Raw genomic sequence first — 25,989 nt, 5'->3', positions numbered from 1 at the left:
GGCCTGCAGAGTGGCTACCTGGATACTCACTTTATTCACCAAATTGGAGATTTTTTTTTAAAGCAGAACATTTATTGCATGAATAATCATTGAAATTCTTAAGATGAACTTGATGCGGCCAGGCGCAGTGGCTCATGCCTGTAATCCCAGCACTCGGAGGCCGAGGTGGGTGGATTTCCTGAGGTCAGGAGTTTGAGACCAGTCTGATCAACATGGTGAAACCCCATCTCAAAAAAAAAAAAAAAAAAAACAGATGAACTGGATGCTGCAACAACTGCCCTCTGTGTTTAGGTGTTGTTCCTTCATGGAACTCATGCCTGAATCAGCAGTGTACAATCTTCAGGTGCCTCATTCGACCAGCCCCGGTGGGATTTCGTCTTTTAGCCTTGGCACTCCAGTTGCACTTTCTCTTGTGCTTGGTGAGGTAGCCACACTCGCCACAGGTCGACCTTCTGAAGGTGGTGGGCCTTAGAGCCACAGTGGTGGCACAACGTGTGCGTCTCACTGCAATGCTTTCCAAACGATGACATTCCTCTCATCATCTTGCTTCTGCGTCAAAGACCAGAGAGTGGAGATTTATTATTCCCATACACAGGAAGGGTGTTCTGTTTCACCACAGCATAGCAACACTTCCAGTACTTTCCACCCAACAAAGACTCTAAAAAACAAAAATGAAGCTGAAAACTTAGTGGCCATAAGGGCTGAATCCAGCCGCCAGACAGGCTTGGCTTGACCCTTATATGATTTTGTAAAAAGATGAGTTAGTTACCACCTAAAAATTAAGAGATTGCCCATTAAAAATCTAGATTTCCAATTTGTCTTTAAAAATTGGAAGGTTCAGGCCAGGTGTGGTGGCTCACGCCTGTAATCCCAGCACTTTGGGAGGCCGAGGTGGGCGGATCACGAGGTCAAGAGATCGAGACCATCCTGGCCAACATGGTGAAACCTCATCTCTACTGAAAATACAAAAATTAGCTGGGCGTGGTAGCGTGTGTCTGTAGTCCCAGCTACTAGGGAGGCTGAGGCAGGAGAATTGCTTGAACCCAGGAGGTGGAGGTTGCAGTCAGCCGAGATTGTGCCACTGCACTCCAGCCTGGCGCCTGGTGACAGAGTAAGACTGTGTCTCCAAAAAAAAAAAAAAAATTGGAAGGTTCGGCCAAGCAAGGCGGCACACACCTATAATCCCAGCACTTTGGGAGGCCGAGACGGGCAGATCACTTGAGTCCAGGAGCTTGAGACCAGCCTGGGTGACATACTGAAACTGTGTCTCTACTAAAAAATGCAAAAATTAGCTGGGTGTGGTGGCATGCACCTGTAGTCCCAGCTACTCAGGAGACTACTTGGGAGGCTGAGGTGGGAGGATCACTCCCAGGTGGGAGCCCAGGAAACAGGTTGCATTGATCCAAGATGATGCCACTATACTCCAGCCTGGGTGACAGAGCAAGACCCTGCCTCAAATGAATAACTAAAATAACAAATTAAAACTTTAAATATGAGAAGGTCTGGCCACAGGGGAGCCATTTTCCCACATTGTCGCAATTAGCTAGAATGGAGTGGCCACTGACCCCTCCCCATGGGCCATGAGCTGGCCAGCTGGCCACAGCTGCCTCCTAGGAGAAATAACAGCTGTTAAATTCAGCGAAGATTAGAGATAGTGAGGAGATTTCTGTGCCTCAAAATAAGTAGTGATTTTATTATGGTTAGGCAGTAGGGAGTGGTGAAGACTGGCTAGGGAGATGTGTGCTCTCCTCTCTTGTCCCTGGCCCACTTCATCTTGGGGGTGTCTGACTTTCTCACCCCACTGCATCTCTGACTCTTCCCTTGAACATACAGCAGCATGGCCTTGACTATCTTTTTTTTTTCTAGACCCTAGAGAACCATACTCAGAACTCCTCTGAGGTGAGTCCGCTGAGACTCAACACTGACAAGCCTCTCAAGGAGTCACCTTCCACCCCACTGGCACCCAGCCAGCCTCAGGACAGTGTGAATGGGCCCTGCAGCCAGCCCTCTGGGGACGGATCCCTCCAAACCACCAGTCCCCCAGATGTGGCCCCTGGAAATGAGAACGGCCTGGCAGTGCCTGTACCCCTGAGGAAGTCCCGACCCATGTCAATGGATGCCAGAATTCAGGTAGCCCAGGAGAAGCAAGTCGCTGAGCCAGGTGGGGACCTCAGCCCAGCAGCCAACAGATCCCAAAAAGCCAGCCAGAGCCGACCCAACAGCAGCGCCCTGGAGACCTTGGGTGGGGAGAAGCTGACCAATGGCAGCCTGGAGCCCCCTGCCCAGGCAGCTCCAGGCCCTTCCAAGGGAGACTCAGACTGCTGCAGCCTCTGCACCTCTGAGAGCATGGACTTCAGTACCAATCTCTCCGCCGACCTGTCCGTGAACAAAGAGACGGGCTCTCTGTCCATCAAGGTAAGCCGCCTCTCCCACCACGGGCTTGCAGCAAGGGCATTACAGGATGTTCTGTGGCTCCATTTGGGTTTCAAAAGCATTTAGCGGTTTTCCTTGCATTTTAAGCGGTTCATTGGGGAATTTTTGGTTTGACTTATAGTTTAATCTTCAAAATATCTGGGTTCAGTATGGGATTTAGGAACATCAAGCAGATGGTTTGGTTTGGGATTTAGGAACGTCAAACTTGGTAAAAAGACCCTGGTAAAATTTGGGAGAGAGAATTCTAGGCCTTTGCCACCAATGAAGTTTTCTCATCTAGGGGTCAGCCACAAGACCCAGCTGATAACTGGTAAATCCAGCTAAAGGAAACGGGCTCAAAGCTGCCTTCCCTGCCTCCGGGGCCTTTCTGGAGTTGGGCAGTGTTGGGAATGACGCCTCCACTGCACCGGAGGCCTGGGCGTGAGGCAAACCCTGTACAAGTGCTGTAAAAAAGAACAGAGGGGCTTCGTCCTCTCAGTTTTACAGAGCAGCAGATGGAGGCTCAGAGAAGTGAGGAGCTAGCCCAGGGCTTGGTAGGAGCGGGAAGGTGGTCAGACCCCAGGCTCCGAGCTCTGCACTTTCCCAGTGGGAGCCAGGGCCACCATCTCCTTAGGCAGCGGGAAGGGGCTGACTCCTTTCCTGGCCTCCCCAATAAACCCCAGGGTGTTACCTAACTCACCACTGGTCACCTGACTCTCTACCCAAGGCTGATTTTAGGGGAAATACTATATGATTTTGTTTTTCCTTCCCAAATTTACTTGGTGAAAAGCACACAGTAGAGACTCAAACGTATTTGTTAAGCAAAAGGAACTGACAGGAGCTGCAATGGCCAATCAGCGTCAGGCAGGCAAAGGAAGCACAGCTCCCACAGGTCACCGTGACAAGCATGGACAGCAGCTGTCACCTATGAGCAGTGTCTCCCTTAGGACAGGCATCCTGCCCCTTCTCTTCCTTAAGACACTAAGTGAACAAACAAACAAAAAAAGGCGTGTTTGTTTGATAACACAGACCCACCTAGAGCAAGGGTTCCCTAGCTCTTCACCAGGCTATGGAGAATGTTCCCGGTTGACTGCAATGCGTCAGGGACCTCAGGCTGTTGTGATGAGAGCCCCCCCCTGCTGTGCCAGCACCCACGGGTGTGACTAGGAGGCCCCTGACCAGGAACAGTTCTCAGCAGAAGGCTGTGGCTGTGGATGTCCTTTCTTCCCCTCCGCTCTCTCTCCTGCCAGCCTCTACTTCTCACCGCTGGTCTGCCCCATCCTGACTGGGTCCTGGCATGTGAGCTTAGAGATGAGAGTTGGGCACACTAGATCCATGCTGATGCTGTCCAGAGCCCTTGGACGAGATGCCATGGGCAAGAGACAGGGGCCTAGACCTCAGGGAGCAAGAACCATCTGCCCCTCTTAACTCAGCAGGAGTGGAGCTTAGCATAGATTTCAAGGGCTCAGAGACCTGCCACGCTGGCTCCTCACTCCTCTTTCAGGGATGGGAGGCCCGGTGTTAGGAAGGCAGGACTGGGCTTCACCAAAAAGAGCCTTTGAATCCAGCCAAGAGGCCAGCGGCAGTGGGCAGAGCAGGAACACCTTCAGAATCAGAGCTGAGAACTTCCAGAGGGTACCACGTATTATAACACCCAACACCTCCAGTATTCCTGGTGGCACCCTGCACAATTGCTTGTGACGTGTGCGATTTCTCACAGTAAAACAACAAGATTATGCATAATCTCACAGCGGCTCCGGGCAGGTGGGGAGTTCAGGCCAGGTTAGCTTTGGCTACCAAACCAGTTATGAAAACAGCCTTTGGTTTTCGGGCTCCTTTGGATTTTGGCAGCATGCATGAGAGTTGGGTATAGTCTGCAGTAATAACTGTCAGAAAGAAATGCCAAGCATGGAACATGCACCAGGAGTGGGCCCTGCTCTGTGTGCCCCCCATGTGTTCTCTCGTTGAATCTTCACAACCTCCCCGGGAGGCAAGTAGTGTTATTATCCTCCCGGGACAGGTGAGGAAGCTGAGGCTGAGACAGGACAAGAGGCTGGCCCCGAGGGACAGAGCCAGTAAGTGGTACAGTGAAGGTTAGAATGCAGCTCTTTCTGACACCATGCCCTGGATACATGAGAGGTGCTGGCAGCAAGGTAGGGGAGGCCTCAGCCCGGGGTCTGAAGGTTGAGATCAGGGAAAGGCAAGGGCTTTTAGGTTAAGTTGAGGCAAGTGGGACGATGGATGGCCACATCTCTCTGGGTGGGGCTGAAGCTGTGGGCCCAGCGGAGCTGTGGCCTCCCCTGCTGCAACAGCCACTAGTCCTTTGCTGAAGTGCTGAGACTTACCTAATGGTTTTCCCTGGCCAGGACCCGAAGCTACACAACAGAACCCTCAAGCGGACACGTAAATTTGTGGTGGATGGTGTGGAGGTGAGCATCACCACCTCCAAGATCATCAGCGAAGATGAGAAGAAGGATGAGGAGATGAGATTTCTCAGGCAAGCCTGGGAAGGGCCACCAATGGCGGTAACAGGGTGGGGCTGTGGTAAGAGGAGTGGGCATTGGCCCTTTTGGTAAGAGGACTCTCTGTCTACAGCATGAAGTGGGGGAATCAAGGAGACAAAAGGAAACTCATTTTGCCTGAGATCCTGCACTCCTCCATCTACCCAGTCATTCATCTATCTATCCATCCATCCATTCATTTATTCACGCATCTATCCATGCATCTATCCACCTGCTCGCCTGTCTACTTATTCATCTATCTGCCCATCCATCTACCCACCCTTCCACTCACTCACTCCTCCACCCAGCCACCCATCTACCCACTCACCTTTCCATCCATCTAACTGTCCACCCATTCATCTACCCATCCACTTAATCATTCATCCTTCCATTCATTTATCCACCCATCCATCCACCTACTTACCTCTCTGCTTATCCATCTGTCTACCCATTCATCCATCCATTCATGCATCCATCCATCCACCCACCCACTCATCCACTCACCCATCCATCTATCCACCTAATCATCCACCGATCTATCGACCCACTCACCGTTCTATCATTCTCTCCATCTGCCTAATTATCCATCTGTTTATCTATCTATTCATCTAATCACTCATCCATCCATCTATTCTTCCATTCATTTATCTACCCATCCATCCATTCACCTACTCCCTATCTGTCTTTCCGTCTGTCCACCCAGTCATCCACCCAGTCATCCATCCACCCACCCACCCATCTACCCATTCATCTACCCATCCTAACCATCCATCCATCCATCCATCCATATTCCATGTGTCCACCAACCCACCAGGTTGGCGATAATGTGGTGACCCAAATAGATAAGGCCATTGCCCTGGTAGAACTTACACCTAATGGACCAACACACAGTACACAAGATAATCCCTGATTGTGGTACATGCCATGAAAGAAGTAACAAGTGACATGATGGTGAGTGCCTGGAGTGGGGGCAGCTCCTCCAAGGGAAGCCAGGCCTAAAGGATGAGGGGAGCAAAGCTCGGGGAGTCCAGGGGAAGCTGCAGTTGCTGAGGCCCTGAGGAATAACTCCTCAGCTTGTTTAAGGGACTGGTAGAGGCAGGCAGGGAGATCTTGACTAGGATGGCCAGGCTCTGGGCTCAGGCTGGAGCAGTGGCTGGGAAGAGGGAAAAACATGGTCAGATTTGACCTAGATTTTGGAGGCAAAACCAGTGAGCTGGTGAAGAATTGGAACAGGGAGGAAGGGGTGAGGCAAAGCTGTTTGCTAGGATCCATCTGTATACTTTTTAGCTGCTTATCCTCCACTTACAGCCCTCCTTCGGGAGACCCTATTTCCACATTTTGTAAACAAATGAGGAAACAGTATTTTTGAGCAAGTAAGTCACTTGCCTGGTCTTCCAGTTGGGCAGGGATAAAGCTGAGATTCTAATTGGGTCTGTCTGTGTGAGAATTCCTTCAGGTTTCACTGGACCATGTAGCTGGCCAGAGCTGGGGGAGCTTAGCACTTAGAGAGGACATGGAGCCATGGAGTTCTTTTGGGGCCAGGCCTTTGTAGGGTAAATTCATGATTAGTGTGGAGAAAATTTCTAGAACATCAATCACATATTTTTATACATGTGAATTAAAATTTTTAATATTCATATATTTTTAAAAAGCTGAAGCATGCAGCCGGGCACAGTGGCACACACCTGTAATTTCAGCACTTTGGGAGGCTGAAAGGAGTGGAACGCTTGAGGCCAGGAGTTCGAGACCATCCTGGGCAACATACTGTCTCTACAAAAAAATTTAAAATCAGCTGGGCACATGCCTGGTCCCAGCTACTCGGGAGGCTGAGGTGGGAGGATCATTTGAGCCTAGGAGGTCGAGGCTGCAGTAAGCTCTGATCATGCCACCACACTCCAACCCGGGCAACAGAGAAAGACCTTGTCTCTCAAAAGTAAATGAAAATAAATTGGAAAAAATAAAAGCATAGGCAGGGCGCAGTGGCTTACACCTTTAATCCCAGCACTTTGCAAGGCCTAGGTGGGTGGATCACCCGAGACAAGCCTGGCCAACATGACAAAACTCAGTCTCTACTAAAAATACAAAAATTAGCCCTGCGTGGTGTGGTGGCGGGCACCTGTAGTCCCATCTACTCGGGAGGCTGAGAGGGGAGAATCACTTGAACCCAGGAGGCGGAGGTTGCAGGGAGCCAATATTGCGCCACTGCATTCCAGCCTGAGTGACAGAGTGAGACTCTGTCAAATAAATAAATAAATAAACAAACAAACACGCCAAAACCAAATAAAAATAGTTTTAGATGGTCTGGATCATTTCTCCCCCCAGGAGACAGTAGGAGGAAAGACAGATTTTCACTGGTGTGGTGTCTGCACGCGCGCACGCGCGCGCACACACACACACACACACACACATGCACACACACACGTCATCTATGTGGATTGGGGAGGCTAGGGCACAGGTTACTTTGGCAGATGACACCACTTTCTGTTTTAGTGGTCACCTGAGAGCTACCCTGGACTCTGAGCTTCAACCTCAGGAGCTGGGTTTCCATCACCTCCCCTCTGGGCGGTTGAAGTTCCCAGGGTTAAAATTCTAGATTGGCCACACCCCATGGAGAAGTGATGCTCTCTGGCCTTGGCTGTGGGTCCCCACCCTCCTCCTAAGCAGAGCAGCTGCGTGCTACTCAGGGTCAAAAGGTGAGACCTCGAGGAGGTGAAGAGGTGCTGGTCAGGAACCAGGATTTTGTCATTTGCCTGCCGTGGTCTGGAGGTCTGAGCACCTGTAAACCAGGCTAGGCCACCAGACCACAGGGGTGAGGAAGGCCCTCATTCCCTGCTGGCCCAGGGCCCTGGTCATACCTGACCCCCGGCATTTGTGGAGAGTTGGGTCACACCTAGGGTTTTGAACCATGTAACTGAGCGTTTATCACATTCCCAGAATGATGACGAGGCTTCTGGGCAGAGGTCCTCCTGTCCTTCCCTAAAACCGCTTCTGCTGTTCCTTCCCTCTTGAGCATTACCCTTCTCTTTGCCTGCCTTTCTTTCTGAGAGCACAGGTGGGCCAGGGAGGTGCTGGAGCCTGGCTGCCTGCCTTCTTTCTGTACTCCTTTTATGCTTTTTGTCAATTTTTCTCTAAACCTTAGTTTCTCTTGAGTCAGGATTTCCATTTCTTTGTTAACACCCTGAAAAATTGCCTCCTCTCAGCCGAGAGCAGTGGCTCACGCCTGTAATCCCAGCACTTTGGGAGGCCGAGCAAGGCAGATCACGAGGTCAAGAGATCGAGACCATCCTGGCCAACATGGTGAAACCCCCTCTCTACTAAAAAATATAAAAATTAGCTGGGCGTGGTGGTGTGCACCTGTAGTCCCAGCTACTAGGGAGGCTGAGGCAGGAGAATTGCTTGAACCCAGGAGGCGGAGATTGCAGTGAGCCGAGATTGCGCCACTGTACTCCAGCCTGGCGCCTGGCAACAGAGCAAGACTGTCTCAGAAAAAAAAAAAGATTGCCTCCTCTCTTCTCACTTTCCAGAAAAGCAGAGGCTCAGACAGTCTTCCCTCTGTGGCTGTGGTAGGTGCCTCTGGCTTTTCGCAGAGGCAGGGCATTGCCTCTTCCTCCTTGTTAGAATTTGAGCAGTTGCCACTTACAGACGGCTGGTCATGTGCCTGCCACGTGAACACTTTACCTGTGTCATCTCAGTTATCCCTCAAAGGACCAAAGAGGGAAAGATCGTTAGCCTCATTTTGCAGAGGAGGGAATGAGGCCCACAAGGATGACTGAAGGACTGAGAGGGCACCCAGCTGGAAAGCTGATAGAGCCTAGATTCAGACAGGGGTGCTCTGACCCCAGAGAATGTGCTTGGCCTCGCTGCACTGCTCAGCCCTTGCTTGTGCTGCTCTATGAGCAGTTATGGCCCCTCCGAGCCATGAGGAAGGCCACTGGGGTCAGAGCATGGCCTCATGGGAATCACCATGGTGCCACCCTGGACTAGGACACAGGTCTCATGGACTTCGACCCCAGTTCAGTCAGGAGGCCCAAGTTCTTTCTGTAGCAGTTTAATTTTTTCTTTTTCTCTGATTATATAAATAATACATAGCAATTTTTTCTTTCTTTCTTTTTTTTTTTTTTTTTTTTGTATCCTGTGAAAGAAATCTTTGTCTATCCCAAGGTCATGAAGGCATTCTCCTATATTGTCTTTTACATGTTTTCTTGTTTTACCTTTTATATTTTGACTTATAATCCATCTGGAACTGATTTTAGTGTAAAATGTTTATAGATTTAACATAAACATGGATTTCTAATTGACCCAACAACACTATTTATTGAAAAGACCCTACCTTCCCATTGCTATGACTTAAGTGTCACTTTTGTCATAAATTGAGCATGTGTGTGGACCTCTAGACTATTCTGTTCTATTGGTCATTTGTCTAAACTTGCTCCAAATGCCACATTGTCTTAATTATTGAGCTTCAAAAGAAGTCTCAATATTCTCTATTGTAAGTCCTCTTATTTTCCTTCAAGATTAGTTTATTTTTGGTTATTTGTCTTTCTCTACAAATTTTACAAGCAACTTGTGAATTTATACACACACACACCCATACAACCTCCTGGAACTTTTATTGGAATTGTATTGGCTCTATAGATTGATTTTGGGGAGAAATGACATTTTACAATATCGAGGATCCATGTGAGTTAACCGGCAGAGAGCTTTTTCAAGCTTTATCTTTCCTGTGATTTTACTTAATGTGAATAAGTAAAGTTAATAATAAAAATAACAACAATACTTTTAATACCTAATGTTTGTAATGGTTACTATACACTGGATTTTTGGGGTAAGTGCTTTATAGCCGTTATATTATTTACTTAGAAAAATTAACTGGCCGGGCACGGTGGCTCAAGCCTGTAATCCCAGCACTTTGGGAGGCTGAGGCAGGTGGATCACGAGGTCAAGAGATCGAGACCATCCTGGTCAACATGGTGAAACCCCGTCTCTACTAAAAATACAAAAAATCAGCTGGGCATGGTGGCGCCTACCTGTAATCCCAGCTACTCAGGAGGCTGAAGCAGGAGAATTGCCTGAACCCAGGAGGCGGAGGTTGTGGTGAGCCGAGATCGCGCCATTGCACTCCAGCCTGGGTAACAAGAGCGAAACTCCGTCTCAAAAAAAAAAAAGAAAAAGAAAAATTAACTGTTAAAACTAGCCAGAAATTATGAGACCTCCATGAAGAAAGCCATAGCATTTTGTTACAGGGCATAAGAACCATATTTCAACTAATTGTGAGACACAGTGTGTCCTTGAATGGGAAGAATTAATCATCATAAATGTCAATGATTTTTAAATAAATATGTACCTTAAATTAATTCCAATCAGAATATCAGTGGTGTTTTCCTGGGGCTATAAAAACATATTTAGCATTTATATTGGAGAAATTCTAAATGTTTTAGAGCTGACAACAAAAATAGTTAGTTGTGAAAGACAGTGACGTAGGGTTCCCTTGCCAGCTGTTAAAACTTTCTACAAAGCTAATATAATAATTTTAAAACTGTGTGATTTTAGCTTATAAATAAGTGTACAGATCAGAAGACCAGAAAGTCAAAAAAATCTGGTATATATTCACATTTAATACGTGATAAAGATGGCATTTTAGTTCAGTGGGAGAGAAAATGGTTTATTTAATTATGCTACTAACATAATTGGTTACTGATCTGGAAAATAATACCTCCAGCCATGAATAAAAGCATTATGAATGAATTAACCTTAAATGAAAAATTAAACAAAAGATAATAGAATAAAAAAAATCTAAAAAAATCTGAAACCCAAAACACTTCTGGTCCCAAGCTTTTTCAGTAAAGGATACTCAACCTGTATAAGGTCATGGTTCAGAATTCAAGAAAAAAAAAAAAAGATTAACAGTGAAAAATCTCCCTCATTTTCCTATTAGAAATCCAATTCCCTTCCCTGTGTTAATGTTTTGATTTAATCCTTCCAGAGATACTGGAAAAGTAAGAAATAAATATGTATGTGTGCATAGACCTATTGTTGTCCTTTTTTCTCCCAGATAAGGTAGCAAAACAGGCCTATTCTTTAATAACTTGCTTTTTTTAACTAGAGATTATTCCATATCTATTCATAAAGAATTATTATTTTTAATAGATGTTTCCTCATGTAATTAAACATTTTCTGAAACCATTTTTTTAAGGTTGCATAGAATTCTATCATATTGATATATTGATACACTTTATTTACATATACCTATATTGATGGACATTTGCTTCTGATTTTTCACTCTTTTTTTTTTTTTTTTTTGAGACGGAGTTTCACTCATGTTACCCAGGCTGGAGTGCAATGGCGCAATCTCGGCTCACCGCAACCTCCACCTCCTGGGTTCAGGCAATTCTCCTGCCTCAGCCTCCTGAGTAGCTGGGATTACAGGCATGTGCCACCATGCCCAGCTAATTTTTTGTATTTTTAGTAGAGACGGGGTTTCACCATGTTGACCAAGATGGTCTCGATCTCTTGACCTCAAGTGATCCGCCCACCTTGGCCTCCCAAAGTGCTGGGATTACAGGCTTGAGCCACCGCGCCCGGCCGATTTTTCACTCTTATAAATAACATTGATTATAAATAACTAAATATTCTTTGTTGTTGTTTTGTTGTTGTTGTTGTTGTTGAGACGGAGTTTCCCTCTTGTAGGCCAGGCTGGAGTGCAATGGCATGATCTCAGCTCACTGCCACCTCCCCTCCTGGGTTCAAGCGATTCTCCTGTCTCAGCCTCCTGAGAAGCTGGGATTACAGGCACGTGGCACCATGTCTGGCTAATTTTTATATTTTTAGGAGAGATGGGGTTTCTCCATGTTGGCCAGGCTGGTCTCGAACTCCTGACCTCAAGTGATCCGCCCACCTCGGCCTCCCAAAGTGCTAGGATTACAGGTGTGGGCCACCGTGCCCGGCTGAATATTCTTATTCAATGGTCTTGTGCATCTGTTAATATTTCTTTAAAATCAGTAACCAGAAGTGAAACTACTATGTCAAAAGACATAAACTTATTACCAAATTGTCCTCCAGAAATGTACCAGTTTCTACCATCAAATTTTCTACATCATGAAAATTTAGTTTCTACATCAAATTTTCTGCATGTTTTCTATATCGTGAAATTGTATTTTCTTTTTAATTTGCATTTTATACCTATATAGGTGATTCTAATTTTTTTTTTTAAACTTTTACTTCATGTCTGTTCTTGTTATTTGCCACTTTTTTGGTTAGGATAGTCGTCCTTTTATTGATTTGTAAACACTCTTTATATATCAGGATTATTAAGGTTTTGTCTGTCAATAAATATCAAATGAAGCCTGAGTTCTAGTCATGCTTGTGCCCAAGACTTGTATGATTTTGCCCCATGATGCAGCCCTCAGTGTTCCAAGCTGTGAATATTGTGACCTCTGAGGCCACTTTCTTACTGTGAAATATCTACATCCTTTAACCTTTCAGGCGCCAGGAACTCAGAGAGCTTCGGCTGCTCCAGAAAGAAGAGCATCGGAACCAGACCCAGCTGAGTAACAAGCATGAGCTGCAACTGGAGCAAATGCACAAACGTTTTGAACAGGAAATCAACGTGAGTGCGAGAAAAGATGGGTCCCTGGAGGGCTTCTTGCCTCCATGTGTTCTCTCAGTGGAAGTTACAAAGCAGGAATGATTGGGTCCTGGAGAGTAATTCACATCAATTGCCCAATTCCTGGGGTTTCCCCATCTTGTTAGGCAATGACTTGTTAACACAGAATCCCATGAAGGTCCCAGTGATCCTGAGTCCCACAGGAGGATCTCCAGAGGGAAAATAACCTTTACTGAGCACCATGCAACAACACATGGTCTGGTCTCCCCTTTGCCGATGAGGAAACGGAGACTCAGGTTAAGTAGCTTGCCCCAGGTCACGCAGCAAGGAGGTGGTGGAGCTGCGATTCAAACCTAGGTCTGAGCACAAGCTCTGAGTTCTCCCTGTTCCACTCCCCATTATCTCTCCCAGGTATAAAGGGACTTTGCTGAATTTCTGCTCTTTTTAGGCCAAGAAGAAGTTCTTTGACACAGAATTAGAGAACCTGGAGCGTCAGCAAAAGCAGCAAGTGGAGAAGATGGAGCAAGACCATGCCGTGCGCCGCCGGGAGGAGGCCAAGCGGATCCGCCTGGAGCAGGATCGGGACTACGCCAAGTTCCAAGAGCAGCTCAAACTGATGAAGAAAGAGGTGAGTTTGTGCTGGGTTGGGGCAGGGGCATCTTGGAGAATTAGGGGTTTCTTGGTTGCAAGAGATCAAGGCTCCAGCTCAATCTCACCTTGGTGACAGAGGGTTATGGCTGAAGAGCTCGGGAGCTGGCGAGCCTGGATCTGTGTCCCCCAGCTGCTCCATGAGGAGACACTTCTCCATCTTCTGAACTCTTGTTTTCCTCTGTGCTGCTGTGGCTCAGGGCAGGCCCTCACCATGTGGCCTCAGGCAGCTTCTTTTACATTCTCTCAGCCTAGCAACCCGGAGAAACAGCAGGGAAGAAGGAAGGGCTGGTGGCCCCGGGGAATTTGAGATGCTGTTCCCAGAAGGGCGAGTGGGTGCTGGGTGGGTGGGCACAGACATCATGTCCGATACGCTCCCCACTCTCTGCCTCCTCCTTCTGCCCCTGTTGGAAGAGGAAGGGGAGGGTAGAAGGAGGTGGGTGGTCCTGAGGCACATCTCTCAGGCTGCTGGGTGTCAAAGAACAGCCCATGCCTCCCTCTGTGGAGCGATACCGGGAAGCCAGGACACTCTGACCTAGATACCCTCAAGGAAGGAAGGAGACAAGTAGGCTGGACGTCCCCAGGACAGGAACACCAGTCCAGGCTGTTCCCAGTCTCCAACTGGGAGCAGTGGGTAAGCAGCCTCTCTAGGGGTCTCGGAGCCGAGATTCCAGACTTCACCATGGTGGGCATGACATTCAGGGCATCCCAGGGGCTTGGACAGCTGCCTGTGGGAGCCAGGGCTCCTGGCCAGCTGAGCAGGCGAGGCAGTCACCTTAGGCACAAATGTACCTCGGAGATACCATGGGTTTGGTTCCATATCACCACAATAAAGCAAATACTGCAATAAAGCCAGTCCCTAATAATCAGTAAACTATGCTATACACAGATGTGCTGTCACCCAGGCTTTGTGGCTCCTTTTTAGAGCACAGGCAGAGTAGATTTAGCATGATTCTTTTTTTATTTTTATTTTTTGAGACAGGGTCTTGCTCTGTTGCGCAGGCTGGAATGCAGTGTTGCGATCTCCGCTCACTGCAATCTCTGCCTCCGAGGTTCAAGCGATTCTTATACCTCAGCCTCCTGAGTAACTGGGACTATAGGCACGTGCCACCATGCCCAGCTAATTTTTGTATTTTTAGTAGAGACACGGTTTCACCATATTGGCCAGGATGGTCTCAAACTCCCGACCTCGTGATCCACCCTCCTCAGCCTCCAAAAGTGCTGGGATTACAGGCATGCGCTACCCCACCCAGTTTAGGATGATTCTTAAGGGCCCTGGGATTTTCAAAATAGTAAATGAGGCCGGGCACGGTGGCTCACGCCAATAATCCCAGCACTTTGGGAGGTGGAGGTGGGCGGATCACGAGGTCAAGAGATCGAGACCTTCCTGGCCAACATGGTGAAACCTCGTCTCTACTAAAAATACAAAAATTAGCCGGGCGTGGTGGCACGCACCTCTGGTCCCAGCTATTCGGGAGGCTGAGGCGGAAGAATTGCTTGAACCCAGGAGGCGGAGGTTGCAGTGAGCCGAGATTGCGCCACTACACTCCAGCCTGGAGACAGAGTAAGACTCCGTCTTAAAAAAAAAAAAAAAAAAAAAAATCAAAATAGTGAATGAGCATTGGTTTCAACTTCAAGTCACCATCAGCATTAACACCTAACAAGAGAGTCAGCCTGTCCTTTGAAGCTTTGAAGCCAGGCATTGACTTCTCTGTAGCTATGAGAGTCCTAAGTAGCACCTTCTACAACAGAAAGCTGTTTCATCTACATTGAAAGTCTGTTGTTTAGTGCAGCCACTTTCTTCGATGATCTTAGCTAGATCTTCATGATAACTCACTGCAGCTTCTCCATCCGCGCTTGTAGCTTCACCTTGCACTTTCATGTTATGGAGATGGCCTCTTTCTGTAAACCTCATGAACCAACCTCTGCCAGCTTCCAGCCTTCCTTCTGCAGCCTCCTCCCCTCTCTCAGCCTTCACAGAAGACAAGAGAGTTAGGGTTGTGTCCTGGATTAGGCTTTGGGGTAAGGGAATGTTGTAGCTGGTTTGATCTTCCACCCAGACCACTCAGACTTTCTCTACCTCAGCTTAGGTTGCTTTGCTTTCTCATCATCATTCGTGTTCCTTGGAGTGGCACGTTCCTTTCAAGAGCTTTTCCTTTGTATTCACAACTTGGCTAACCGTCTGGTGTGGGTGGCCTAGCTTTTGACCTAGCAAATTTTCTCCATGCCATCCTCACTAAGCTTCATCATTTCTACCTTTTTTTTTTTTTTTTTTTTTTTTGGAGACGGAGTTTTGCTCTTGTTACCCAGGCTGGAGTGCAATGGCGCGATCTCGGCTCACCGCAACCTCCGCCTCCTGGGTTCAAGCAATTCTCCTGCCTCAGCCTCCTGAGTCGCTGGGATTACAGGCATGCACCACCATGCCCAGCTAATTTTTTGTACTTTTAGTAGAGACGGGGTTTCACCATGTTGACCAGGATGGTCTCGATCTCTTGACCTCGTGATCCACCCGCCTCGGCCTCCCAAAGTGCTGGGATTACAGGCGTGAGCCACCGCGCCCGGCCCATTTCTACCTTTTGATTTAAAGTGAGAGACATGCATCTCCTACTTTCACATGGACAGTTAGAAGCCATTGTTGGGATATTAATTGACCTAATTTTAATATCGTTTTGTCTCAGAGAATAAGGAGGCCCAAGGAGAGGGGAAGAGACGGGAAAGGCCATCTGTGGAGCAGTCAGAACACCTCCCAACATTTATCGATTAAGTTCACTGTCCTATATGGGCTCGTAGCGCCCTAAAACAATTACAGTAGTAACATCAGAGGTCACTGATCGCAGATCGCCATAATAGAGATAATAATAATGAAAACATGCGCAATATTGCGAGATTTACCAAAATGTGGACAGATGTGAGTACATGCTTTTGGAAAAATGTCGCTGATAGACATGCTCGACACCAAATTGCCAAAAACCTTCAATTTGTAAGAATTACAGTATCTGCAAAGTGGAATAAAGTGAAGCATGATAAAATGAGGTCTGCCCCCACAACATTTCACAGGGCCTGAAAACTGAGTCATCACGATACAGAATATTTTAATGCAATGTTTTATAGTAAAAATGCCAAAAATTCGTAATGAACAGATATCAGCTATTAGAATAAAGACAGGATCTGTCAAGGCCAAGATTAGGGTGAGGCAATGAGGCTGGGTGCCCCAGGCACAGGCCTGGATCCTGTCTTTATTTAAAATTTTGATATTTTGTCCATGATTTTTTTTGCATGAACTGAGGTGTTTTTTGTTTTGTTTTGTTTTTAATGTTATTTATCTTGATTACTGAATTTTTGTCAGTCCTTTAAATTTTGTCCTGGGGTGAGTGCCTGCCTCACTGGCCTCCCCATGGTCCTGGCCAGCTGCAGAGATATGGGCACGTAGGCTGGGAGTGCATGGGGGCAGAGAGGAGAAGCTGACCCTAAGCACATCCAGCTCCTGTGCAGAGAGCACAGACTTGGGAGTCAGGTTTTCGAGCCTTGGCTCTTTGGCTTGCTGGCTGTTTGGCTTTGGACAAGTCATTTCCCTGAGTCCCGGTTGCTTTCTGTCAAAATGAGTTATTCAGCAACTGTTTTGCTGAGGGTCTGCATGTGTGGCACTGTGCTGGCTGCCAGGAATACTGCAGTAACAAAATAGATAGGGTCTCCGCCCTCAAAGATCTGTTAATTTCCAGAGAAGCCAGACAAACAAAAAGTCCAATATTGAATAAATAAAACAGTTGCCAACATGCTAGGGAAGCATATATACTGGCTGGCTAGCGATCTGGAGAGATCTGCTTTAGATGGGTCTGGGAAGGCCTCTCAGCATATGATGTGTGAGCTGAGATCAGAAAGATGTTGGCAGGCATAAGAACCGTCCAGGAGGGTGGGACAGCACATGCAAAGGCCCTGAGGTATGGGAAAGAGCTTGGAGTGTTCAAAGAGCTGGGAAACCATCTGTGTAGCAGGAGCTCAGGAAGCAAAGGGGAGAATAGCACAAGATGGAATCAGACAGGTAGACAGAGGCCAGCTCACATACAGCAATGGGCCACAGGCAGGAGTGTGCTAATTAATAATACTGTTAACATCTAGTTCTTACATAGATGTTTTAGCATTCATTAAATGAGAAGTACATTCAGAGTTAGACCCAGTATCTTCTCAGAATAAGAGCTGGGTAGGTGCCCATTCTCTCCTTGGCTCTGCGCCCTGTCACATGTGCACACCTCGTGTGTGTGTGTGTGTGTGTGTGTGTGTGTGTGTAAGGACTTAAAAGTGGAAAAGGGAGGACATGACAGAAGAGGTTGCCTAGTTTAGGAGGGGGTGGGGGAAGCCACAGAGCTCTTCCCCCTTTCCCAGAACTTGCCCTTAACGAAGTTGGACTTCCTCACCAGCAGGGTCCCAGGAGGACCCTCAAGCCTGCCACTGAACGCTGAGGCAGAACGTGAGATCTGGCACCTAAGGTTCTGCTCACGTTCAGTTTTTAAAAATTTCTTTTTCTATGATGTTTTTCTTCAAGAAGTTTTCATGGAAAGAGAAACCTTAACTTCTTTGCTCTTTTGGCTTTTTTGTTTGTTGTTGCTAATGATGCGGCTGGAGTGCAGTGGTGCAATCACAGGTCACTGCAGCCTTGAACTCCCGGGCTCAAGTGATCCTCCTGCCTCAGCCTCCTGAATATTTGGTACCCTTCTAATTTTTTAAAACAAGTTTTGTAGGAATAGGGGTCTCACTTATTTGCCCAGGCTGGTCTTGAATTCCTGGCCTCAAGTGATCCTCCTGCCTCGGCCACTCAAAGTGTTGAGATTACAGGCATGAGCCATGGCGCCCAGCCTCTTTTGGCTTGTTGAAGAGGGTAAGGCTCACACCATTTAGTAAGATGGTGTCCTATTTACTCATCTTTTGTGTAGGCACACTGCTTGCTTTGATTCTGCAACTTGCTTATATAACAGAGAGCGATGGCAGGAGGCCAGTGAGAGGCTTTGCCCCATGGCACCCCCAGATATCCCAGATGGCACTGTCCTGCCATTGCCTACTCTGCACTCCTAAGACCTCCTTCTCTGATTCCAAAGGTCCCCTCTGTGAGAGCTGCAAGGTGCTAGGTGAGGAAGTAGGAATTCTAAGTAGGAATGAGAGGTCTCGCCCATTGCCTTTGACGTAGTGGTCAGGATGCAGCAGCAGGAGTGAAGGGCAAAATTGGAAGGGATGAGACCACCCCAGATGAGCAGCCTCTGCACTACCCACAGGTGCATCAGCCATTCCAGTGCTGCAACAGAGTAATCCACACGTGGATGCTGGAGAGGGAGACCATACACAGATGCATGCCATAGGCACTTTCCTTTAACCAGCTCAGAGCAGGGAAGAGTATACCCTGTCCATTTCCCTCTGATCTATTCAGTGTGAGACAGCATGTCATAATTTAAATTCAGGCATGGAAAACACACACTAAAAACAAAACAAAACAAACAAAAAAAAACAATAAAATTTGAGAAGCCTCCTGGGACCCTTTTCAGGATTATAGCAATTGGTATGGAATATTTATCATGCTAATCACTTTTCAATGAGGAGGTATGCAAATAGGAAAAATAATTATTAGCAAGGCAGTTGACCTATTTATCCTTCGTGTCAATTTCAAGTAATTTACATCTTCCTGCATATGTGTATATATGCATATACATATATTAATGTGGATACATTCTCACAGTTCTGTAAGAAGGGACTTGATTGTTCTGTAAGAAGGGTCTGCTACTCAGTTCCTGTATACACAGTAATCTTTAGCATCCATGAAAAACTGGCTTGACAGTTGTAACTTCAAAAATAATAATAACAGTGAACCTAACCCACACTTATGTCACAATGAACTCAAAATAGATTATATATCAAAATATAAAACCTAAAATTATAAAACTCCTAAAGCATGTGACCTTGGGTTAGGCAAAGATTTCTTGGATATACCACTAAAAGCATAATCCCTAAAAGAAAAGATGATAAAACAGTTGCTGGAATAAATAGACACCCATAAGGAATAATAATAATAGTTATAGCAATAGTAATGTTAATTTTACTGACCCTGTCAAAGAACCAGCTTTTGGTTTCATTGATTTTTCTCTTTTCAATGTTGTGGGTTTCTGGTTTTATATTAGGCTTGGGTTTAAGTTGCATCTCTTTTTATAGTTTCTTAATGTAGAGGCTCATTTAGAACATTGATTTGAGACTATTCTTTTCTTTAAGCACTCAGTGCTGTAAATTTTGCTTAATGCTATAAATGGAGCACTGCCTCAGCTTCATTACACAAATCTTTATATGTTGCATTTTCATTTTTATTCAATACCAATTACTTTTTAGTTTCCTTCGCAACTTCCTCTTTGACCCAGGTTATTGAAAAACTTGTTAATTTTAAAATGTTTTGGGGCTTTCATATCTTTCATTTATTGTTTTTTAGTTTGATTTCATTATGATCAAATAACGTGTGTGTGTGTGTGTGTGTGTGTTATTTTTTTTTTTTTCTTTTTTTTTGAGAATAGTTTTGCTCTTCTCACCCAGGCTGGAGTGCAATTGGGTGATCTCAGCTCAATGCAACCTCCGCCTCCTGGCTTCAAGCGATTCTTCTGCCTCAGCCCTCCAAGTAGCTGGGATTACAGGAACCCACCACCATGCCCAGCTAATTTTTGTATTTTTAGTACAGATGAGGTTTCACCTTTGGCCAGGCTGGTCTCAAACTCCTGACCTCAGGTGATCCACCGACCTTGGCCTCCCAAAGTGCTGGGATTACAGGCATGAGCCACTGTGCCCGGCTCGTATATTTTTTAAGATTTTAATTTTTCAAAATGTATGGCTTGTTTTGTGGTCCAGGATATGATCTGTGTTACCGAGCGATATGCACTTGAAAAGGATGTGTATTCTGCTGTTGTTGTGTGGAATATTCTATAAATGTCAAGTAGGTCAAGTTAATTGATAGTATTGTTCAGGTCTTCCATATTCTTACTGATTTTCTGACGACTTGTTCTACTGGCTACTGAGAAAGGAATGTTAATGTCCCCAACTGTAATTGTGGACTTATCTATTTGTTATTCAGTTCTGTCAGCTTTTGTTTCAAGTTTTTGAAATTATTTTGCTATTTTAAATAGTCACATTTTCTTTTATGTATTTGTTTATTTTCTTTGCAATGAAAGTCTCACTATGTTTCCCAGACTGCTCTCAAACTCCTGGGCTCAAGTGATCCTCCTCAGCCTCCTAGTCTCTACCTAAGACTAAAATGGTCATCTTTTCTTAGCGAACAGACTCTTCCTTTTATGATTATATAATGCCCATTATTATTCCTGATAACATTCCTTGTTCTGAAGTCCTTGTCTAATAAGTGGCCAATCCCACTTTCTTTTGATAAGTGTTTGCATATAATGTCTTTTCCCCTCCTTTCAGTGCAGCCTGTCTAAATCTTTATTTTTTAACATGAGTTTCTTGTTGACAGCGTATAGTTTGTCTTTGATTTTTTTTTAATCCCATCTGAAAATCTTTGTTTTTTTAAATAGAGGTGTTTATGCCATTTATTTTTAAATTATTAACTGCTTTGTCTCCTTTGGTTTTTGTTCCTCTCTTCCCCATTTTCCTACCTCCTTTTGGAGTATTTGAATGTTTTTAGTATTCTTTTTTAATTCATGAATTAGGGTTTTATCTTTGTGTGTGGCTGTATACGTTTAATGGTTGCTCTGGAGCATTATAATTATATATACCTATTTCAGCATCTATTTAGAGTTGATATTGTAATTCTTTAAGTGTACCTTTACAACCACCTAAATTAACCTTGATTCTTTCTCAATTTTATTATAATTGTCACGTTTTTGGTTTTGTGTGTGTGTGTGTCTGTGTTTTTTTTAAGAGATTGAGAGAGAGAGTCTTGCTCTCTCACCCAGGCTGCAGTGTAATGGCATGATCTCGGCTCACTGCAGTTTCTGCCTCCTGGTTCAAGCAGTTCTCGTGCCTAGAGACAAGGATTTTACAACGTTGGCCAGGCTGGTCTCAAACTCCTGGCCTCAAGCAATCTGCCCACCTAAGCCTTCCAAAGTGCTGGCATTACAGGTGTGAGCCACCACACCTGGCCTATCACATGTATTATATCTACGTATATTAAAAACCATACAAAGCAATGTGATAACTTTCGCTTTAAACAGTCATTGAGATTTTAAAGCTCTTAAGGGGAAAATTGTTAATTATGTTTATGCAGATGTTTTTCACTTCTGTCGCTCTTTCTTTTTTACTGAAGATACAAGTTTTCTCCACAGCTCACTTCTTTTCAGCCTGAAGTCCTTGCAATGTAGCCTTTCTTCCTGACCACAATTTTTCCTACTTTTCCTTCATCCGAAAATGCCTTTATTTTCTTTCATTTCTGAAGGACAGTTTCACTAGACGTACCTATTCTTTTCTCTCAGCACTTTAAGGACGATACTCCAGTGGCTTTTGGCCTCCCTAGTGTCTGTTGGGAAATCCATGGTCACTGGAGCCATTATTTTCCTACGTTAACATGTCACATTTCTCTTAGCTACTCTCCTGAAATTTTTTGAGTCTTTGATTTTCAAGTTTTATTATGATATATATATAAGGGTGGTTTTCTTTTTCTTTTTCCTTTTTTTTTTTCTTTTTTTTTTTTTTTTTTTTGAGGCAGAGTTTTGCCTTTGTCGCCCAGGCTAGAGTACAGTGGTGTGACCTTGGCTCACTGCAACCTCCGCTTCCCGGGTTCAAGTGGTTCTCCTGCCTCAGCCTCCCAAGTAGTTAGGATTACAGGTGCCCATTACCACACCTCGCTAATTTTTTTTTTTTTTTTTTTTTGGGACGGAGTTTCGCTCTCGTTACCCAGGCTGGAGTGCAATGGCGTGATCTCGGCTCACCGCAGCCTCTGCCTCCTGGGTTCAGGCAATTCTCCTGCCTCAGCCTCCTGAGTAGCTGGGATTACAGGCATGCGCCACCATGCCCAGCTAATTTTTTGTATTTTTAGTAGAGATGGGGTTTCACCATGTTGACCAGGATGGTCTCGATCTCTTGACCTCGTGATCCACCCGCCTCGGCCTCCCAAAGTGCTGGGATTACAGGCTTGAGCCACCATGCCCGGCCGCCTGGCTAATTTTTTAACTTTTAGTAGAGATGGGGTTTCACTTTGTGGGCCAGGCTAGTCTTGAACTCCTGACTGCAGGTGATCCACCCGCCTCAGCCTCCCAAAGTGTTGGGATTGTATGCATGAGCCACTGTGCCCAGACGGTTTTATTTGAATTTAACCTGTTTGGGTTTCATTGAGCGTTTGATAATTTTCCCATAAGTCCCTGAAATCTTCATCCTTTTTCCTGTCATTCAGATTATATAATCTTTTTTAATCAGTCTTCAAATTCACTGACCCTTCCCTGTGAGCACCATTCTGTTATGAGCCCATCTAGTGCCTGTTTTATTTTAATCTCAGATTTCGTATTGTTTAGTTTTAAATTTTCTAATTTTTTTTAAAAATAGTTTTTCTGTGCTGTGCACTTTCATCTTTCCATTATTTGAAGTATTAAAGGGCTTTACCGGCCAGGCGTGGTGGCTCACGCCTGTAATCCCAACACTTTGGGAGGCCGAGGCGGGCGGATCACAAGGTCAAGAGATCAAAACCATCCTGGCCAACATGATGAAACTCTGTCTCTACTAAAACTTCAAAAAAAAATTCAAAAAAATTCAAAAAAAAAAAAAAGGGGGGCTTTACCTCATGGAGTATAGTTACAAGAGCTGCTTTGACATTTCTTTCTGCCAGTTCCAACATCTGCGTCATCCCGGAGCTGACCTCTATTGATTGGCCTTTTCTTTGAAAATTGATTGTATTTCCTGGTTCTTTGTAGGCAGAATAATCTTTTATTGTTTCCTTGACATTCTATTTATTTGTTTAGAGACAGGGCTCTGTTGCCTAGGCTGGAGTGCAGTGGTGCAATCACAGCTCACTACAGCCTCAACCTTCTGGGCTAAAGTGATCCTCCTACTTCAGCCTCCCGAGTAGCTGAGACTACAAGTGCACTGTCACCACACCCAGTTCGTTTTTTGTATTTACATCGTCTGTGGAGACGGAGTTTTACCATGTTGACCACGTTAGTCTTGAACTCCTGAGCTCAAGTGATCCACCTGCCTCAGCCTCCCAAAGTGCCGGGATTACAGGTGTGAGCCACCATGCCTGACTATCCTTGACATTTTAATGTTCTGTTCTGTCGACTGTGGGTCTGCATTATAATCTTTTGGAGAATGTAGGTGTTTTTTGTTTAGCAGGCAACCCTGTAGACCTCAGGTTCCATTTGTTCTTCCGTGGGTAGTTCTTTTTTTTTTCAGCAGAGTCTTGCTCTCTCTCCTAAGCTGAAATGCAATGGTGCAATCTTGGCTCACTGCAACCTCCAGCTCCTGAGTTCAAGTGATTCTCATGCCTCCTTCCCAAGGAGCTGGGACTACAGGCACGTGCCACCATGCCCAGCTAAGTTTTGCATTTTTAGAGAGACGAGGTTTCACCAGGTTGCCCAAGCTCTTCTTGAACTCCTGACCTCAGGTGATGTACCTGCTCAGCCTCCCAAAGTGCTGGGATTATAGGCATGAGCCACCAGTCATGCATTCTCAGCAGGGTGTGGTGGCTTACATCTGCCCTTCTGTGCCCTTCCCTTTGGGATTCACTACACTGCACAAGCCTTTTTTCCTGGTACTCTGGCCAGAAACACAAGGTTTCTTATGGGTTTTAGCCAGCGTTTCTACTGCACCAGCGGGCAGGTCTGGGCTTGGTGCAAAGTCAGGAGAGCAAAGGGTGATGAAAAATAGGAAACTTCTCCCCTGTACCAGCCTCGTCTGCAAGTCTTGACTCCGCTTCACGTCACCTGCTTTTGTTTGGTTTTCAGCGTCCTCAAGTAGTTGCTTTTGCATTTGATGCAGAGTTTTCACTGTAATCATCAGGAGACATTGCCTGTGTTGGCTAATCCCACCATGCCAGAACTCCCCAGAATGCTCTTTTGTTTTGATCATGGGTAGTCTTTTCCCCCCACCAGATGCTCCTAAGAGCCCTCTGTCAGTGCAGGTTTTGGGTTATTGGACACCGTGAAGGTGTGGGTTTCTCAGGAAAGAACAGTCTGAGGAACTCCAGGGTCCGTAGAGAGAGGTATCATGGATCCTGTCTCCCTCCTGTTACAAAAGACAGAAACCCAACCCCAGCTGGCTTAAGGAGGAAAGAACACTTGCTGGCGTCTGACCAGGAGGGCAGAAGTGTTGCCAGGAATTCTTCTTTCTCATCTCTTGGCATTGCTTCCCTGCATTGAGTTCATCTCAGGCAATCCCCTCCAGGGGATGACAAGGTGACTCACCTTGGCCTTCATTTCCCCAATTTAATAACTCCAGAGGACAGCAGGTAGCTTTTCTTCAGTAGTTCCAGCAAACATCCTGAAGTGGGCACTGGACCAGTGACGGTCACGTGCTTGTCTCTGAATTGGTCCCAGAGGCTAAGGGCATGGAATGTGCTACTTGGCCAGCCTGGGTCAGATGCTCAGCCGCCCAGGGCTGGGGGTGGGTGGGTGTCAGCCCACCTGGACTTCAGGGACTGACAAGGAGGATCCCAAAGTATGCTTTCTGGGCCAGAGGCGGTGGCTTACACCTATAATCCCTGCAGTTTGGGAGGCTGAGGCAGGCAGATCACTTGAGATCAGGAGTTCCAGACCAGCCTGACCAACATGGTGAAACTCCATCTCTACCAAAAATATAAAAATAGCCGGGTGTGGTGGTGCACACTTGTAATCCCAGCTATAGGAGGGTGAGGTAGGAGAATTGCTTGACTCCATCTCAAAAAAAAAAAAAAAAAAAAGTATGCATTATCAGCCAGGCTAATATTACCCCAAAGGAAGCAAAATAACTGAGACATGACTGTGGCTTATCAGATTGACAGTATTGTCTTTTGGATTAATATTTCATGGTGGGAGAGGGATTAGGAAAAAATGTCTAAAAGAATTTCTATAGGGACCTTTTTTTTTTTTTTTTTTTTTGGGATGGGGTCTTGCCCTGTTACCCAGCTGGAGTGCAGTGGTGCAATCTTGGCTCCCTGCAACCTCCACCGCCCAGGTTTAAGCAATTCCCCTGCCTCAGCCTCCCCAGTAGCTGGGACTACAGGTGCGCACCACCACACCTGGCTGATTTTTTGTATTTTAGTAGAGATGGGGTTTCACCATGTTGGCCAGGATGTTCTTGATCTCCTGACCTCGTGATCTGCCTGCCTTGGCCTCCCAAAGTGCTGGGATTACAGGCACGAGCCACCTTGCCCAGCCTGGGACTGTAAGTTTTTAAAAAGGTTAAGAAACGCTACCCTGCAGGAAACTAAGGTGCTATTACCAGAAGAAGGGGTGGATACCAAGCAGCTGAAAACAGCACCTGCCCACTCTGGAGCAGCTGGAAGCTGAAACCAGCAGCAGGCAGGAGTAGGCCAGTGCGAGGCACCTGCTCAGAGGGACTTGGTGGGAAGCCACGTAGGATGCTGGCCCCTGCAAAGCTGAGTCTCTTCTTGAGTCTCTGTGGCTCAGGAGTTCTGGGTTGAAGATTATACTGTAGGAAGCATGGAGAGGACCCTGACCCAGCCACTGTTTGCTGTCTCTGCTGCAGGTGAAGAACGAGGTGGAGAAGCTCCCCCGACAGCAGCGGAAGGAGAGCATGAAGCAGAAGATGGAGGAACACATGCAGAAAAAGCAGCTTCTTGTGAGTCCCTGGATTCAACTGCGGACTGCAGGGGCTGGTGCAGGGCTGCAGACCTGGAGTGGTGACCAGGCCCCTCTCCGCCTTTGC

The 25,989-nt window shown here is 46.2% G+C and overlaps 1 protein-coding gene and 1 long non-coding RNA gene across 3 annotated transcripts in view; one reads left to right on the top strand and one right to left on the bottom strand.

Annotated features, from left to right (window-relative positions):
- STK10 (serine/threonine kinase 10) overlaps positions 1 to 25,989 on the top strand; it is a 152,627-nt gene that overhangs the window by 102,239 nt on the left and 24,399 nt on the right. For both annotated transcript variants that reach the window (XM_032260349.1, XM_032260350.1), the window contains exons 9-13: positions 1,867 to 2,415; positions 4,779 to 4,909; positions 12,396 to 12,519; positions 12,965 to 13,144; positions 25,810 to 25,902. In XM_032260349.1, the coding sequence (XP_032116240.1) occupies positions 1,867 to 2,415; positions 4,779 to 4,909; positions 12,396 to 12,519; positions 12,965 to 13,144; positions 25,810 to 25,902 (1,077 nt within the window). The remainder of the gene's footprint in view (positions 1 to 1,866; positions 2,416 to 4,778; positions 4,910 to 12,395; positions 12,520 to 12,964; positions 13,145 to 25,809; positions 25,903 to 25,989) is intronic.
- On the bottom strand, positions 15,304 to 16,004 carry LOC116538098. The gene is made up of 2 exons (XR_004263502.1): positions 15,738 to 16,004; positions 15,304 to 15,420 (listed from the first exon to the last, which is right to left on the bottom strand). It is a non-coding gene; the product is annotated as an uncharacterized LOC116538098 (long non-coding RNA).

This window comes from Sapajus apella, unplaced genomic scaffold, assembly GCF_009761245.1.
Source record: "Sapajus apella isolate SASKATOON/1434 unplaced genomic scaffold, GSC_monkey_1.0 scaffold117, whole genome shotgun sequence".
In the NCBI taxonomy this organism is placed as follows: domain Eukaryota; kingdom Metazoa; phylum Chordata; class Mammalia; order Primates; family Cebidae; genus Sapajus; species Sapajus apella.
Note: the sequence above shows the minus strand (reverse complement) of the source record. Positions and strands in the feature narration are given on the sequence as shown.